Consider the following 18,193-nt stretch of genomic DNA (forward strand, 5'->3'; position numbering starts at 1 on the left):
ACACTGGCTCTTGGGGCCAAAATCTCGATATCTTGCCTCTAGATGTTATATGGGATGTCGAATAATGGGTCATGTACTATAGTGCTTTCATCTAAGACGACAACGATGGAAAGTGAAGTATCGGTGTGGCTTTTTCCGATTCGATCCGTGGCCCTATACACCACGAGATGAACCCCTCGTCTGCCAGCTTGACAAGGGCGGAGTGATCGACCTAAGTGCCTTCTGTGATCCCGTGTGTAGTACGAGATTGTTCGTGTATAAGATCAATGGGAACCGCATTTGCGGCAAGACGTCTATCATGCTGCAACTGGTATGTCCAGTCACTGCTAGATTCGATCATGACTGACATCTTCCAGGTTGAGAATGATGGTTTCACACTGAAAAGCGACCCAGTTGAAATCTTCAGTGAGACTGACGACGAAAAGTTGATTCAGGCGCCGAGTCTTGTCTACGAAGACGGTTCGTACCTCTTGTTCTACAGTTCTCGGTGTTACACTTCGGAGAAGTACAGCATCAAGTACGCAACGCCGGGTAGTGTCTCACGCCCATATGATAGGGGAAACGACAACGTATTGGGCTCGGTCGTATGAAGAATTAAAAGCCCTGGAAGTACATCCAGTAACTGGAATGGACACTTAACATTTACTTAAGTACTCTATCCCTATAGAGGATTTAGATACACTGACACTTTAAACAGTGCTTGGTGTGACAGTGGTCTTAGTAAACGGTGCTAGGTTCTCTTTGCTAGAATAAGCTCACAGCCACAATTCTCAACTGCAAATAACACTTCTAGCCCATAACTTAGCAAGCAGAAGTCTTTGCTAGAAATGTTACAGTAGTCTCTAAACAAAGAGTGCATATTTAACTCAAGAGTCTACCTTGACAGTGGCTAAAGACAAGGTTTTCAGCAGCCTACGTTTCTACACGCCGACTTCCTATTACTTGCACTGAGTCTCCGTTAGAGACCCTTTGCCTAACTGGAACCACTTCTTTCCAGTCTCTGCAAAAACAGCCATCTTGTTCTCATTTGGCTTGTACAATGGCCAAGTAACCTTTCCAACTTGAGGGTTCTTCTTAGGGTTGTTTGCGAAAGAGAGCCAAAGACCTTGGCAGGCATTAGTAAACCTCCAAGCAAGGCGGAGTTCGAAAGACTTACTTTGCATGCCCTCGGCAACCTCCCATTCGTATTCAGTGGAGTTACCACGGTATTCATAATGCGTTCCGAAGAGAAGAGGAAGCTCAGCTGGAAATGTTTCAGTAGAGAAAATGCAGTGGAGGCGGTGGGCATACCACTATGAGTCGCGCCAATCCAGGGCAGAGGGGTAATGTTGGAGAAGTTTCCAGTGTAATAATATCTGTAGGTTGGGTATCCATACTTAATGCGGTTTCTGAGAGCATGGGTCAGTGATACAAATCTTAGGGCATGGGGAGCACTTACTTAACCTCAGCAGCAACTGGGCAGACGATAGCCTGCAGTCCAATAGCAGTCTGGGCTGGTGTCACACCGTTAGGATCGTACGTGCCAAATCCAGCACCTTCGTTGGCATTGTTACCAAAGATCCATGGCTATCAATCACATATCAGTGAGACCTTCATTATGACAAGAGAAATTCAGCACTACTTACCACTCTGGTGACCAGACCTCTCGCTAGTCGGTCAGTCGTGTTGGAAAAGGCGGTGATGTTATCTCCAACGGGAGTGAAGGAGATGGTCGGTGTCTCAGAGTAAACCTTCTGCAACGTTAAAGCATCAACCTTTTGCATGCAGGTCAATTGCTTCTTGCCCTCCAATCCCTTGCAGCCAACCTTACCAGCAAGAGTGTCGAAGCTGGAGTGGTTACCATAAGCCTTAGCCAGCATTGCCGGAGCGCCAGAATCAGAGATCAAACCCTTGACGATGAGGTCCTTGGGGTAAGCGTATCCGTACATGCCAACTGAGCCAGCACCAGCAGACTGGCCCCAGAGAGTCATCTTATGAGGATCACCACCAAAAGCTGCAATATTATCACGTGTCCATTCAACAACCATGCGCTGGTCGAGCAAGCCAACATTTTGCTGCGCAGCTTCGGCGTTGGGGAAGCCGAAGAGGTTGACGCGATAGTTCATGGTGACAACGATGTGAGACTGAGTCTTCTGAATCCACTTGTCGGGGATCTTGTAAAGCGAGTCTGCCCCACCGCCTGTAAACCCACCACCGGGAATGTAGATAAAGACAGGGAGTTTCTGCGCAGTTGGCTTCAATGGGGCGTAGACATTGAGATACAAGCAATCCTCAGAGTCGCCGCCATTGATAAGAAACTGAGTCATGTGCTCAGTGTAGACTGTTGGGTTCTTGCTGATGATTTGCTTGCATGACGGCGCGTACTTCTTGGCTGATATCTGCTCTGAGCTGTGCTTTCGCTTGGGAGGTTGGAAGCGAAGAGACTTGAGAGGGGGTTCGGCGTAGGCAACTCCAAGGAATTGGCGAACATCGGGGGCGGTCTCGTTGATGAAACCTGAGAGATGACCACTGGTTGTCTTGATATTCAGTGGAGCTTCAGATTGATAGTGCAGCCCACGGGCATCAGTGACAGTGCATGCAGCCAGAGCAACTGCCACGAATGATGTGAGAGACTTCATCTTGCCAAGAGTTGGTATTGCAATGTCTCTATTGTCTCTGTCGCTAAAGTATCAGCATATATATACATAAGTATATCTACATCTATAGTTAAATGGCACTATGTGCCGAGATGCCGTTTCATCATGGGGCGGATAAATCTTTATCAATCGCCCATGAAACCATCTGGGGTAGTGGGCCTTGGAGCGAGGTCATACGCGGAGAAATCTGGGGAGAGGCGAGATTGCGGGGAAAAATCGGCGAATAACAAGCCTCAATTGCTTTCTTGTCAGGAACCGTTTATCCACAAGGTTACACTAATAAGACCGATATCCATCTTTGAAAATTGAAATCGCTGATTCAGTGCAAGCGGATATGTTTCCCCTCATTCTATACATGGGATACCTCGGCTTCGGTCCAGTTGACAGCGATTGGATTACTTGATCAAGACTCGGGCGCGTTTCTACAGCCAAGGTAGGGTAAATTCTTAGCATCGCCATTAACTCGTTCCCAGCTCATCATACTGAGACCTGCCAACGGCAATTTGGTCTCCTTGACGTCAAAATCGGGAGTCGAAAGGTGCAACCGCTTGAGCCAAGGTCGATACCACTGGAGCTAGATCATTCCCAATCTTGCCTAGACTAAATGCGAAAGCAAAACTGTTTTTCTTACCATTCTGTACTGAAACGGGAGTTATCCTTCATAATCGTGTTGAATATCTTTCCTTTACTACAGACTGAGCGGCGAAGAGGTAGTGCACTAGAGTCGTGTACCTATCTATGAATCTGCATAATAACATTTCAGCTCCACAAATGCCAAGCCTCTCCAGTCAGGGGATATTTATACAGTTCAACTCTTGGCATGTCGAATATCAACGCCTAGAAGGCCAATTCTGCACCTAGAACGGCCCCTGTCCGCCCCTGTCCATAATCACCGTATTATCAATGCATTGCATGTTCCCCTGGGTGGTGGCTGCAACACGATTAGCATTGCTCCATCCAGACCATAACCAGGGTTTGCCAACGTACCTCGACACTGCGACTCGCAGCATTGATCTCCGAATCCACTGCAGGAAGCTTTTAAAGAAGCAGTCAGCTTTCAAATAGGACGGTAAGCTTCAGAATAAACACATACAGCCTACAGAGAGGTAAGGGGCTCTGGCCCTGCCTAGGTTGCGAGGATCACGGCAGTCATAGCATTTTCCCCCTATGATGCGTTAGTAAGCATTTCGTATGGAGTGGTCAATGATATACCTTTGCAATGGTTGGAGTTGCATTCCCAGTCATTCGAACACGGCGCTACATATCAGTTAGTATAATAGCAGCAAGACCTGATCCATGGTTGGCTTACAGTCTACGGATGCACCATAGCACACGCTATCTTTTAGTAGTTAGTCCCTATTGGGAGTCCTTCTGAGGCACGTGGTCTGGCTACTTACCGTGGCAATTAACGACTTGGTCGCAGTCCGCATATCTCATGGGGGCGCAATAATTAGAATTGCACTGCGAAGCAGCAGTACATTTCGCTGCGTGAAAGATACAGTCAGAACGGAAGCATCTTTAATCAGAATAGGTATCACGAACCATAACGGGGCAAACCAGCAGACACTGTGCAGGCTGTACTGGCCAACGCAAGAAGAATAGCCACAGGCTTCATGATTTCAATGGGAGTGGACGCGTTATTTGCAGGCAAACAGATTGACGAAGAGATGAGAGGATATCGAGAAGAGATACAGAGAGGGCAGGACTGTTACTGTATTTATAGATAGTAGAAATAAAAGGAGCTCGTATTCTAAACACGGCAGTTACATTTACTCACCTTAATTGCCTTTTGCTTTGACCTTTCGCTTTAACCTTAATTCCATTAACTCTGAACCTTATTACACATCCCTTCTAGCAGAGGCAAGTCACTGTATCTTCAGTTTCCTAGGTAAAATAACAGTCTTAGACCGCGGCATTAAGTATAATCCAGTTCTTTCTCTTAAGGGACTACTAATTATTGCCTATCATCCTATTAATTCCGGCCTTGAGGATACTTCAAGTAGTGAACAGGGGTTGACATAATTGCCAGATAAGCCTTGAGTTTCGTTGTCAGCGTTAAGGTTTACAAGAACGGGCGCATGAGACAATTGCCCAGCTAGCCGATATTAATATATAAAGTTAATTGTATATTGCTCTGAACTCCAAGCGACATGTCTCTACTATATACCAGATGGCTACACCTTACCTCAAAGGGATTTTAACTGGTCTATCAACAAATGCGCTATCGATAACATGGCCTCATCGGCGAAGCAAAGTATGCCGCCTAAAGGGCTGTTGACAAAAGAGCTGCTGGAAAGATAGTAGTAATAATGGACTGGAGTTTTCCCATCAGCTTATTATTACTTTTTCCAACAAGTCGGTCAAGTCAGATATACGCTTCGCTTCGCTTGTAGTATCTTATCCTCAAAGCCATTACATTAAGAGGCGAATGGCAGACTCCGATAACACATCGGCTAAAATGGAAAAAGTCTCAGCTTGCAACTTCATTCCATTGAGGCAAATACGGATCCTTTTGAGTCTGGAATATCACGCAAGAATAATACATCAACTCAAAATCTATCATCCCCGGCTCGATATCATTGGCCGCGGGCTTTCCGGGCCCGGTCTGACAAGGATACAGTGGGTCATTCTCTCGGCGCCGACGCTGACGCAACCTCCGATCTTAGTGTCAATATCTTCCGAAGACGTGCATGAGCTTTAGTCGGATGCACGAAATACTCGGTAGATGGGACTCAAGGTCTGTTAACCCGGTTCAGTTAGCTCCGAGCCGTAATGCGCAACGTACAGAGTAGCTATCATATCATAGCAATGCTTCAGTTCATATATCTGATCCCAACTCGTTTCCATGGTAGTGTTTCCGTGATCATCATCCTTTCTTCAGAGTCAAAACCAAAGCAAGCCAGCGCCCATCACAAGATCCTTTGTTTCTGACTCTTATCCCCTTCTCACAATGACTCTCTCTAATGGCTCCAACGGCGCAAACGGCACTAGCAACGGCCATGGAGCTCATCGTAGCGCTAATGGCTTTCACAACGCTGCTAACGGGGGTGCTAACAATGGCACTCCCAATGGTGGCGCTGAACACGATGCTAGCCTCCCTCAGGTAGATGGTGACATCTCGTCTGCTATCGCTGTCATCGGAGTCTCTGGTAGATTTCCCGGTGATGCAACTTCGCCTCGTCATTTCTGGGATCTTGTCAAGGAGGGCAGAAACGCGTTGAGTGATGTTCCAGAGAGCCGTTTCAACATTGATGGGTTTTATCATCCTGATGGTGGAAGGGCGGGGACGTTGAATACCAAGCAGGGGTATTTTCTAAAGAGTGATGTTGATAAGTTCGATGCGGGATTCTTCTCTATTACGCCTGAGGAGGCGAGGGGTATGGATCCTACGCAGAGAATTCTGCTTGAGCTGGCCTATGAGGGTCTCGAGAATGGTAAGATGCTTGACTTTCCTGCAAGGATTTAAACCTGACGGTCTGTAGCTGGTCTCAAAATTGACGAGGTCGCCAATCAACACATGTCTTGCTACATCGGAGCATGCCAGCACGATTACTGGGACCTTCAAGCCTACGATATGGACAGCGCACCCAAGTACACCGCCACCGGTACCGGCCCAGCCCTTCTTTCAAATCGCATCTCGTGGTTCTTCAACCTCAAGGGACCCAGCGTCACCATCGACACCGCCTGCTCTTCTACGTTGACTGCCCTTCACCTCGCAGGTCAAAGTATCCGAAACGGCGAAAGCGACTCGGTAAATCTTCCACTACCCATCATTTCTATCAATACTTACCCGTGTAGGCTCTCGTCGGAGGTCTTGGTCTCCATCTCCTCCCCAACTTCGGCGTCTTCATGTCCTCCATGTCCTTCCTCAGCGCCGACAACAAATGCCACTCCTTCGATGCCGCAGCTAACGGCTACGCCCGCGCCGAAGGTGGCGGCTTCGTCGTCCTCAAGCGTCTCGACAAGGCTCTTGCTGACGGCGACACCATCCGCGCTGTCCTCCGAAGCACGGGTAGTAACCAGGATGGACGAACCCTCGGCATCACGCAACCTTCTGCTTCTCGCCAGGAGGAGCTCATCCGTGGGACTTATGCTTCAGCTGGCCTGAGCTTCGACAAGACCAATTTCTTCGAGGCGCACGGAACGGGTACCAAGGTCGGTGATCCTATTGAGTGCTCGGTTATTGGGAATGTGTTTGGTAAGACGAGAGAGAAGCCTGTTTATGTCGGCTCTGTGAAGAGCAACATTGGCCATCTTGAGGGTGCGAGTGGTCTTGCGGGTCTTGTCAAGACGATTTACAGTCTTGAGAGTGGTGTGATTTCTCCGACTTATGGACTTGAGAACGTCAATCCGAAAATCAAGCTTGATGAATGGAAGATCAACATTCCTACTAAGGAGATCAAGTGGCCTGCTGGTCTGCGACGGGCTAGCATCAACAGTTTTGGTTACGGTGGCGCAAACGCTCATGCTGTTTTGGACGATGCGTACCACTTCCTCAAGACTCACAACCTCAAGGGCCATCACAACACCAAGGTCGAGGGCGTTCCCGCTACCGGCTTGATTGAGAACGGATCTCAAGGCGATATCGAAAAGACTGATAAGAAAGCTCGCCTGTTCCTCCTCTCATCCCATGAAGAGTCTGGCACCGCTCGTCTCAGCCAGACTCTCCAGGCTTATCTCGCCGACCCGGAAGCCCGCGACCTTCCCGAGGACCAATTCCTCCACCGTCTCGCCTACACTCTCTCTGAGAAACGATCCTCTCTTCCCTGGAAGACATACGCCGCTGCCTCAACGATCGAAGAGCTTCAGCACGCCCTCGATGGCGCACCCACCAAAGCCGCTCGCGTTCCCCGATCACAGGCCCTCACTTTCATCTTCACCGGCCAAGGAGCTCAGTGGTTCGCCATGGGTAGAGAACTCCAGAAGTACCCTGTCTTCCAGCAGTCCCTCCACGCATGCAGCCAGTACCTCAAGGACTTCGGCAGCACATGGGATCTTGTTGAAGAGCTCAACCGCGATGCGAAGGAGTCTATCATTGATCTTCCTTATGTCAGCCAACCTTCTTGTACTGCTCTCCAGCTCAGCATTATTGATCTTCTTGCGAGTTGGGGTATTCACCCTCAAGTCACTGTTGGTCACTCTAGTGGTGAGATTGCTGCTGCTTATGCCAAGGGTGCTTTCGACAAGGAGGCTGCTATGAGGATTGCATACTTCCGTGGTCATCTCACTGGTAACATCACCAAGACTGGGTCAATGGCAGCTGTTGGTCTTGGTCCCGAACGTGTGAGCGAGTATCTTAGCCGCGTCACAGCGGGCAAGATCGTCATCGCTTGCATCAACAGTCCCGCCAGTGTCACTCTCTCTGGTGACGTCGAAGGCATCGATGAAGTTCTCACTTTCCTCCAAGCCGACGACATCTTCGCGCGTAAACTCCGCGTCACTACAGCCTACCACTCTCACCACATGCAGCAGATCTCAGAGGAGTATCTCAACTCTCTCTCTGGCAAGTGGGAGCTCAAGCCTGGTAACCCCAAAGTCCGCATGTTCTCCTCCGTCTCCGCCAAGCCTATCGACGGCACTGAGCTTGGCCCTGCGTACTGGGTTGCGAACCTCGTTAGTCCTGTCAACTTCTCTGGTGCTGTCACTGCTGCTGCCAATGCGGGTGCTCTCGGTAAGCGCAAGGCTTCGGGTAAGAAGGGTAGCGCGGATGCGATGGTTGAGATTGGACCTCACGCTGCACTACAAGGACCTCTGAAGCAGATCCTCGATAGCATTGGTGACAAGGGCGCTTCGCCAAAGTACTTCTCTACCGTCAAGCGAAAACAAGATGCCATCCAGACTACTCTTGAAGTCGTTGGGGAGCTCCTTGTCCTCGGCCACCAAGTCAACGTCCCTCTCGCCAACGCCTACACCGAAACCACCTCCGCACTCGTCGATCTTCCCCCCTACGCTTGGAACACCACCAACAGCTACTGGCACGAGTCCGCCGCAGTGACCGCCTACAAGCAGCGCAAACACCCCCGCCTCGAACTCCTCGGCGTTAGAGATCCTCGCTCCACCGAGGCCGAGCCTGCGTGGCACAACTACCTCCGCATCTCGGAGCAGCCATGGATTGAGCACCATCAGTTCCAGAACACTAACATCTATCCCATGGCTGGTATGATCGTCATGGCGATTGAGGGTCTGCGACAGGTTGAGACGCGAACTGATGTTGACGGTTATACTATTCGGGATGTTAACATTGGAAGTGCTCTTGTTGTTCCGCTTGATCAGACCGTTGAGACGAGACTTCAGCTTACGCCATGGAGGTCTGGTCCTAATGTTTCGTGGTCTCATTGGACGGAGTTTACGGTGTCTAGTCGCAATGAAAGCGGTTCTTGGACGACCAACTGTACTGGTCTTGTCAGCACGTCCTACAAGACCAGTACCAACAGCACGTTCTTGGATGAGGAGGCTGCAGCCAACGCCCTTCTGAACCAAGAGTACAAGGCAATCTCCAACTCCGACCTGCCCAGCGTCGACCCAACTGTCTTCTACACCAAGCTCGACGAGTCAGGCTTCAGTCTCGGCCCAGCATTCCGCGGTGTCAAGGAACTGAACCTCTTTGACCACAAGGCTCACTTCTCCATGGAAGTCATCGACACGAAGGACTTCTACCCCAAGAAGTGGGAGCCCGAACATCTCATTCATCCCGCTGTTCTCGATGTCTTTGTCCATCTCTTGATCTCCAGCACCGGTGACGCCGCCGAGATCAAGGCTCGTGTCCCCGTGTCTACTGCTTCTCTGTATATCTCTGCAGACTTTGACTCGACTAGCGGTACCAAGTATCATGGTTTCAGTACTTCCAAGAAACATGGTGCTACAAACATGCTGAGCGATGTCATCGCGTTTGCCGAGGGTGGATCCAAGCCATTAATTGCCCTGAAAGGATGCAAGACTGTGCCTTTGAGAGGTGCCTCAGATTCTTCTTCGGGAGATGGCCAGTCGCTTGGCCATGTTCCTGTTGTTCCCAAGAAGGTGGTCGATGTCGAGATCCCTGATGCTGCGACTCTTGAGGCGCTGCTTAAGGGTACTGACTTGGCCTCTAAGCTGGGCAGTTACCTGTCTCTTCTCGGCCAGAAGCGACCTAGACTGAGTGTCCTTGAGTACAGCTCGTCCACTTCAAGTACTCTTCTCAAAGCTCTCACTGCACAAACTGAAGAGCTTCAAGGCAGCATTGCTTCTGTTGCTCTTACTACTGTCCTGGACGGACCTGTCGACGAAGAGGCTTCCGTCCCTGAGGCCTGGAAGAACAAGGTTCAGCAGGAGAAGCTTGATCTCGCTCAGGACCCAAGCACTCAGGGCTTTGAGGACGTGGCACTTGATGTCATCTTCATTGATGTTGAAGAGCAGGGCGATATCTCACTCGTCTTGAAGAACGCCAAGAAGATCCTCAAACCCTCCGGCATCTTGTTGATCGCCAACCATGCGAGCGCCATCTCCACTGATCTTCTCACCTCTACCGATCTCGCCTCGATCGTTGTGTCAGGCCTTATCATCGCTCGCCACAAGCCCGAGACGGACCCCTCAGTCCGTCAAGTCCTCATCGTCACTCCGCCTTCCCCATCCTCCGGTCTCGGCAAACTCATTGCACAGGCTGAGAGTGACTTGACCTCTCAGGGCTATGAGGTCACCAAGGCTGACTTTGCCAATATCCCCGAGCAGACCACCCCGTTCCTGACCTTGTCTGCTCTTGATGTTGACACTCCTTTCCTGGAGAGCTTTCATCATGAGACCTTCACCAAGCTTCGCTCCCTTTTCCTCGCCTCACGTGGCACTCTCTGGCTGACTCTCGACACTGCCTCTCGAGGTCTCGTAAACGGCCTTGGACGAACTATTCGTGCTGAACACCCTGACATCTTCTTCACCGTTCTTGGCCTCGATGCATCCACCTCCCTTGACTCCACCTTGAACACCAAGACCATCTCATCCATCATCGAGAACATCTCCCGCAAGACCTTCGGTGAGACCTCAGACTCCGAGTACGTCATTCGCAACAACCAAGTCCTCGTCGAGCGCCTCATTCCCAACCCCGACCTCAAAGCCCTTCTCGACTCCTCCAAGACAGGAAACAACCTCTCAGCGGTCAAGGTGCCTCTGAAGCAAGTCAAGAAGCCTCTGCAGCTCTCCATCCGCGATCCTGGTCTTCTCGACACCCTCGAGTACCTCTCCGTTCCTGATCTCTCTGAACCTCTTGGTGATAACCAGATTGAGATCGAGGTTGGATCTGTGGGGCTGAACTTCCGCGATGTCATGGTTGCGATGGGTCAGATGGAGGATAACACACTCGGTATTGAGTGTGCGGGTGTCGTCGCCAAGGTCGGCGCTGGTGTGCAGAAGTTCAAGGTTGGTGATCGTGTCTTTGGTATGCACGCAGGGTGCTTCCAGACTCGTGTCCGCGTTGATCCTCGTACGTTCCAGCGAACGCCTGATCATCTCGGCGATGAGGAAGCTGCTTCTTTGATGTGTACCTCTGCTACAGTCGTGCACTCCCTTATTGATGTAGCGCGTCTTCAGCGTGGTGAGTCAATCTTGATTCACTCTGCTGCTGGTGGTGTTGGTCAGACTGCCATTCGTCTTGCTAAGTACCTCGGCGCTGAGATCTTTGCTACTGTGTCTTCCGAGAAGAAGAAGCGTCTCTTGATTGAAGAGTATGGTATCAAGGAGTCTCACATCTTCAACAGTCGTGACTACTCCTTCGCCGATGGTATTCTCCGTCTCACGAACCAACGTGGTGTCGATGTTGTCATCAACTCTCTTGCTGGTGAAGCACTTCGCCGAACATGGCTTTGCGTTGCACCATTTGGTCGCTTCATTGAGCTTGGAAAGCGTGATATCTACGACAATAGCGGTCTGGATATGCGTCCGTTCCTTGACAACATCACGTTTTCTGGATTAGACATCTTGACCCAGGTCATTAGCTACCCTGACCGTTTCGAGGCTATCGGAAACCAGGTCGTTGAGCTTCTGTCCAGGAATGCCATCTCGCCTTTGAACAACCTTGCCCGATATTCTTTCGGTGAGGTCTCCAAGGCTTTCAGACTGATGCAGAGTGGTGGCCATGTCGGCAAGATCGTTTTGTACCCTCGTCCTGATGACATTGTTCCGGTAAGTCTCCGCACAATATTTCTCTATCAACGCGTGCTAATTGAGTTCCAGGTCGTTCCTGAGGGTCTTGAGAGCTTCTGTCTGCCTCACGATGCCACCTACGTCCTCATCGGTGGTCTTGGCGGCATTGGTCGATCCGTGACGCGTCTGCTCGTTGAACGAGGCGCGCGACATCTCGTCTTCCTCTCTCGATCAGCTGCTGCACGTCCTGAAGCCCAGGCTCTCCTCGACGAGCTTCACGCTCAAGGCGTCCAAGCTAAGGCTTTTGCAGTCGATGTCGCAGAGAAGTCACAGCTCGAACCCGTCATCAACGACGTGAAGCAGAGTTTCCCTGCCATCAAGGGATTGATTCACTGTGCAATGGATCTAAGAGTAAGTTGTCCTCAACATTGCCTGTATTACTCACTAACGCGCTTTAGGACGCGGTCTACAGTAACATGACGGCTGACGACTGGAACGCGTCCCTGCGTCCCAAGCTCCTCGCGACGCGTAACCTTCACGATCTCCTCCCTACCGACTTGGACTTCTTCATCTGCCTGTCTTCAATTGCTGGTATCATCGGATCGCGTGGTCAGGCCAACTACAACGCGGGCAACACGTACCAAGACGCGCTAGCTCACCACCGCGCAGCTTCGGGACTTGCCGCCACCAGCATCAACCTCAGTCTCGTCGTCGGCATCGGTGTTTCCACAGAGCGCAGCGAGGTCTTCCAGCTTCTCAAGGATGGCGGTCTTCTCGGCATGGATGAGAATGATGTCCTCAACGTCATCAAGGCCGCCATCTCAGGTCGTGCCCCTACACAAGTCGCTCTCGGCGCGTCTACAGGCGGTCAACTCGACAAGCTAGCAGCCAACGATCCCTACTGGTTTGCTGACTCGCGATTTGCGGTGCTCAGCCAGTTGGATCGTCAAGGCACTGGTGCTGTGGCTGGAGGCCAGGACTGGAAGAAGCTCCTCGCCGCGGCTGCTTCACCCGATGAGGTCTATGAGATTGTGCTACAACAGCTTTTAGAGGGCGTTTCCAATATCATCAAGGCTGATGTGGAAGATATGGATTCGCGAAAGTCGCTGCCTGCTCTTGGCATTGACAGTCTCGTCGCGATTGAGATTCGCACTTGGCTACTGAAGGAGTTCCAGGCCGACCTCTCTGTCTTTGACATTGTCAGTAATGATCCTCTGACTGGATTTGCCAAGAAGGTCATGGCAAAGTCCGCCCTGATTGCATGAAAAGTTCTATTGAGAGTAAAAAGTTGGGTGCGCCTTGTAATTAGATCGATCTACATGTTGGGTTAACTGAGGTAGTTCCCTTGTTTCCTTATTTTTAAAAGATAGAACGCGTTGTCAATTACATATACTTACAGTATAAAGTTTTAAATCTATATAAAGTGCTTTTCTAAATATATCTTACTAGTTTAAAGATATAATCATAGTAGAAAACGCGTTATTTGTCTTGTAAACGCGCTCTGTATATAATTATTTCAAGCAGAATAGGGTAGGACAGTCGCGAGTTTGAGCCTTCGTGACCATTTTGCCCAGTAGTTCTGGAGACCATTCCGGTTAAACCGAGCCGAGCCAGTGCCTATCTTATCACCGACCTCTCCCAAACCCTCGAGTAGTCCCAGGATGGCTAAGCTCCAAGTCACAAAGAAGTGGATCGACAAAACTACCGAAAGGCTCCGGCCGAAGCCAACAAGTCCCGGGTCCGGAAGAGCCCGTCTCGGGGGCCATGGACCTTGACCCAAAGCGACAAAAATAACTGGATAAATCAGTTCCAGACCAAGCGGTTGTTTTATTGGTTAACTTGACGAACTCTCAATGTCCGATGTTTCTTGATCACCGATCCGAAACTCAAGTAAGCATTGTGTGATGATAGTTCGGTCAGCATTGGCCCATGCTGTAGATGCGATGATTCCAATCATCAACGTATTTAATCACTGACAGCTGAGCACCGTCTTCATCTCAAAGCATGAGCCATTCACACTTCAGGCCAGTATCCGAACTACCGTTTCTCTTACACCAACATCTCAATCACTGCCCATCATGGCCACCGAGCTCAAAGAATACCTCGTCATCGTTCCTGATCTTCCCGATGTCCTAGCCAAACGACAAGTGCTCCTCAAGCCTCACAACCAAGACGCAGCTCCCCTGGTCAAAGCCGGACGCGTCCCCTTCTTCGGCAGCACCCTTGCTCAGCACAGCGCCGAAGGCCAACAAGTCGCCGAGAATGGAACAGTCATGATCATCAAAGCTGAGAGCGAGGAGGAGATCAAGGAAATTATCCGCAAGGATATTTTTACGATTGAGGGGGTTTGGGATTTCGGAAAGTTGTCTATCTGGCCTTTCAAGAGTAAATGAGTTTGATCATGGGAGACGCGTCTGCTCGCGTGCAGGGACTAGCGGGACGCGGCCCGAGATCTCATGTCAAGATATTGGGTCTGTTCTGTTGCCTCTGCCTGTATAGATAGTAAGCCTTGCTCAATGTGACGAATGATCCGACCTGGTTCCGTGCAGTTCATTGTGACGTGGATGCTCGAACCGGGGCCGACTGAAAAGTTCCGATCAGCGTTGAGTGACCTTGATCAGGGCAATCGGAGGATCCACTCCGGCCGACCGATGTCTGTCTTCGGCTCAACTCAGATTGATACGAGGTTATTGTCAGTGCGCAACTGGAATGTAACAGCCACCGGAAGTTTTGTAGCTGGACTAGCTGGAGTAATGATATGGAGGTTTTAAGTGGCAAACACACCCACGCTTAGTGCGACGCGTTGCATACATAGGGCGAAGATTTACGCGTACCGGCGCTGACATCGGGGACTTCTCGCGATAAGATAAGCCGCCGAGGGTGAGCATGTTGAGTACTACCTAAACTGGATGTGAAGAGGGATCGACATCCATAGCGATTATTCTTGGGCTTGATGAGGACATCATTAATTATCTAAATTGTATCTGCGCTTGAAAGGCTTCAAACCTAACCAGCCCTTCAACAGTTCGTCCTTGCACATCGTGCAAAGCTTGTCAGCATGCGCAGTCGTCGAGATAATTCCTGGGTAGTTCAGAAGTTTGGTGGAACCAGCATTGGTAAATTCCCAGACAAGGTTAGCCCACCACTCTCTGTTCAATTGCTTGTCATAGTGACCATTGCTGACATGACCATGGTAGGTTGCCGAGATCGTGAAGAGGTACAGCTTAGCCCCTAAGGTACCAAGGGAGCCGGCTAATGTTATTCCAGCGCGAGGCTTGGAGGCGACAGGCCCGCAGTGATATGTTCTGCACGTAGTTCAGGCAAGAAAGTCTTCGGAACAACGAGTAGGTAAGTCAAACAGCCATCAAACCTCTGATCAGCTTGAAGTACTAATCACGATCATCCAGGCTGCTACAAGTCTACCGGACATTGAGAGGCATTGTTGCCATCACTCAAGACCCTGACATGCAAGAGTTGCTCTTCGACAGACTTCGCAGCATCATCAAAGATATCCGCGATGACCAAGTCGCCACTGTCCAAATATATATCTTGAGACAGGACATTCGTGATGAGACAACCCGACAGATCACAGCAGATTGCCAAGAACTACTTGACTACACATCCGCTGCTAAACGCTTCAACCTCGACATCAATGGCAAAGCAAAAGACAAAATGGTCAGCTTCGGCGAGAAGCTGAGCTGTCGACTCATGGTTGCTATGCTACGAGACAGAGACATCCCAGCGGAATACGTCGATCTCTCTGACATTGTACCCAGCAACAACCTGGATCAATTGAAGCCTGGGTTCTTTCACGAAGCTGCAGAAATCTTTGGAAAGCGAGTCGAAGCTTGCAATGGGAGGGTTCCCGTCGTCACTGGTTTCTTTGGCGCTGTTCCGGGGAGTTTAATAGACAGCGGTATTGGAAGAGGATATTCTGACTTGTGTGCTGTTTTGGTGGCGATTGGGCTACATGCAGAGAGAGTGCAGATCTGGAAAGAAGTCGATGGCATTTTCACAGCTGATCCGAGAGAAGTCCCGGATGCTAGATGCTTGCCTTCAATCACGCCATCAGAAGCAGCTGAACTTACCTTCTATGGATCAGAGGTCATTCATCATCTTGCACTGTCTCTGGCGATCCAAGCGAAGCCGCCTGTTAGCATCTTTGTCAAGAATGTGCAGAAGCCGTGGGGTCAAGGAACAGTTGTTGTTCCTAGCGACGGTGACGACACATCCTCGTGGCCGATCGACTACTTGGACCCTTCCGACTCGGACAGTACTTCTTCCACAGCACTGCCAAAAATGCCAACTGCTGTCACTATCAAGCGGGACATCACCATCTTTAACATCCTCAGCAACAAACAGTCCATGTCTCACGGCTTCTTCGTCAAGGTCTTCACTATACTCGCAGAGCACGATATTTCAGTCGATCTGATCTCCACCTCGGAAGTCCATGTTTCTATGGCAATCAACAGTTCCAACATGGATCCCTCACAGATCAAGAATGTTCAGTGCAGACTTGCTGAAGAAGGAGAAGTGAATGTGCTGCCCGACATGGCTATCCTGAGCCTCGTGGGCGCTGAGTTGAAGAACATGACGGGCATCGCGGGGAGGATGTTTGCCATTCTTGGAGAGCAGCACGTCAATATTGAGATGATCTCGCAAGGTATGTAAACTCTAACTGTATGTTGAAAGCCACTCGCTAATTTGGTTCGGTAACAGGTGCGAGTGAGATTAACATATCCTGTGTCATTCCGGATAAGGACGCCACTAGGGCTCTGAATATGCTGCATGATGAGTTGTTTACGAAGAATTCCATGTAGACTATAGCTGCAAACACCATATCACGCGGTTCTTACTTAATGGATCTAGATTAGAGTCTTCTATTGATCGGGTTCATTGTGAAGTTAGAACTTATGTTAAGTGCCGTTACGATATAAGTTATACCGTTATTTGTAGCCGTGTGAACAGGAATGACTTGCGTTGGCTTGTCATTATTCTTTCAGTTTCCGATTTGATGGCGATTAAATCTCAAATCATGACAATCAAATACATTTCATCTCACTACAATCATAGGTCTCCTCAGTAGCTGTCACCGACGCTGAGGTCATCTGGCCCACGATCTTCCGAATGCTTCCCGATTCCAAGGAGGATGAACCTCCCACACATTGCCACGCGCAGCTCCTGTTTTGTATAAGATTAAACTATCTTTTCTGAAACTACTAGCAGGATCTCGAAGAACTCATTGAAAGCAGGACCGCTTATGCTAGACTTTAAGAGAACCACAGCCTTGACCCAAGATGATGCTAATGCGGAGATGAAAAATGTAAAGACACAATCTCAATCTATTGTCTGAAGTCTAAGGCAAAGAAATAATCTATCATATCCCATAACAATTCTGAAACTTTTCGTTTGCAATCACCCATCCAGCAGTATTAACGTGAGAAAACAACCATAACCTTCTAGTGAAGAGAAACAACCGTCTCGATAATCAACTCTGCAAAGTGCACCAACTCCTCATTGTACCTAGGGAAGTTATGTCCCCCACGATGTGTCATCTTCCTCGCCATATCGGGGTCAAACAACTCGTATACCGATTCATCGACGAATGAGTAGTGATCCTTCAATCCACGGACATGGACAGAAGGTACTGGGATCTTCTCGGGGATATCACTAGGTCTCCATCGAAGGAGGAGATCAACAGGAAAGTCAAGCTCATCCTTGACAGCGTTGATCATGTCATACTCAATCGAAGTGTGAAGATCTTTCTTCCAGTCCAGCTTCTTGCCATGAGAAACATCAATTCGTCCCGGGAGGTATGTCGGCTGAAGCGTGTTCTTCTCTGTGAGATCCCAGCTGATCACACCATTGTCAAAGGAGTGGGGAAGGAAGGCTGATGTGAAGATGGCCATCTTGAAAGGGTATGGTGTATCTGGGTGCTCCGCTTGATGCATGAGAAGAAGAAGAGCAGCCATGGAACCACCTTGTGAGAAGCCCCAAACTCCATCAAAGGGACCTTCGGACTCGACATAAGCAGCAAGACGCTCATATGCCTCTTCGACGTCTTCGGGGTAGGGGAAGTTGTACCAGCTGTAGTTGGGCTTCGGGACTTGCTTGAGGTTTGCTGGTCTTGTTAGATCATCGGATACGGTGGAGACAATTGTGGTGGAACTTACGGAGCATCAGTTCTGTGGGTTCCATGCCTGCCTCGAGAAATTCGTACTCCCAGTCACTCGGCAGGTGAGCAGTGATGGGCTCCATCTGTTGTTGGAGAACCTCTACACTGAAGGCATAGCCGTGGAGACATAGAAACCTCATCTTGATATAATCTGAATGGATTGTTGAAAGTCAAGTTGGATCGGAGTTTAAAGAATGCTTAAAGTCAAAGCAGTGAATGAGATGAATGTTGGTGAGTTGCTGTAATTGAGAATACTTTAGACCTTCGCCAAGGC

The 18,193-nt window shown here is 49.7% G+C and overlaps 5 protein-coding genes across 5 annotated transcripts; 3 read left to right on the top strand and 2 right to left on the bottom strand.

Moving 5' to 3' along the window:
• Window positions 1-298: 298 nt before the first annotated feature.
• FTJAE_2474 (glycosyl hydrolase family 43) lies at window positions 299-693 on the top strand (the record flags this gene model as incomplete). Its single annotated transcript, XM_037348671.1, has 3 exons — window positions 299-310; window positions 357-584; window positions 652-693. The coding sequence occupies 3 exons, from the start codon at window positions 299-301 to the stop codon at window positions 691-693; spliced, it is 282 nt and encodes a 93-aa protein (XP_037210405.1).
• A 245-nt stretch (window positions 694-938) lies between these two features.
• On the bottom strand, window positions 939-2,618 carry FTJAE_2475 (triacylglycerol lipase V precursor; the record flags this gene model as incomplete). Its single annotated transcript, XM_037348672.1, has 5 exons — window positions 939-1,105; window positions 1,157-1,243; window positions 1,291-1,388; window positions 1,439-1,566; window positions 1,626-2,618. 5 exons carry the CDS (start codon window positions 2,616-2,618, stop codon window positions 939-941), a joined length of 1,473 nt encoding a protein of 490 aa, XP_037210406.1.
• Window positions 2,619-5,586: 2,968 nt separating this feature from the next.
• FTJAE_2476 (polyketide synthase) lies at window positions 5,587-13,009 on the top strand (the record flags this gene model as incomplete). The annotated part of the gene is made up of 5 exons (XM_037348673.1): window positions 5,587-6,070; window positions 6,119-6,387; window positions 6,435-11,783; window positions 11,835-12,155; window positions 12,203-13,009. The coding sequence occupies 5 exons, from the start codon at window positions 5,587-5,589 to the stop codon at window positions 13,007-13,009; spliced, it is 7,230 nt and encodes a 2,409-aa protein (XP_037210407.1).
• Window positions 13,010-13,822: 813 nt separating this feature from the next.
• FTJAE_2477 (aspartate kinase) lies at window positions 13,823-16,564 on the top strand (the record flags this gene model as incomplete). Its single annotated transcript, XM_037348674.1, has 6 exons — window positions 13,823-14,129; window positions 14,759-14,877; window positions 14,942-14,961; window positions 15,012-15,092; window positions 15,152-16,407; window positions 16,464-16,564. 6 exons carry the CDS (start codon window positions 13,823-13,825, stop codon window positions 16,562-16,564), a joined length of 1,884 nt encoding a protein of 627 aa, XP_037210408.1.
• A 639-nt stretch (window positions 16,565-17,203) lies between these two features.
• Window positions 17,204-18,059, bottom strand: FTJAE_2478 (dihydrofolate reductase; the record flags this gene model as incomplete). The annotated part of the gene is made up of 2 exons (XM_037348675.1): window positions 17,204-17,865; window positions 17,918-18,059. The coding sequence occupies 2 exons, from the start codon at window positions 18,057-18,059 to the stop codon at window positions 17,204-17,206; spliced, it is 804 nt and encodes a 267-aa protein (XP_037210409.1).
• Window positions 18,060-18,193: the final 134 nt, after the last annotated feature.

Source organism: Fusarium tjaetaba (genome assembly GCF_013396195.1).
Source record: "Fusarium tjaetaba strain NRRL 66243 chromosome Unknown NRRL66243_c0000045, whole genome shotgun sequence".
Classification (NCBI taxonomy): Eukaryota; Fungi; Ascomycota; class Sordariomycetes; order Hypocreales; family Nectriaceae; genus Fusarium; species Fusarium tjaetaba.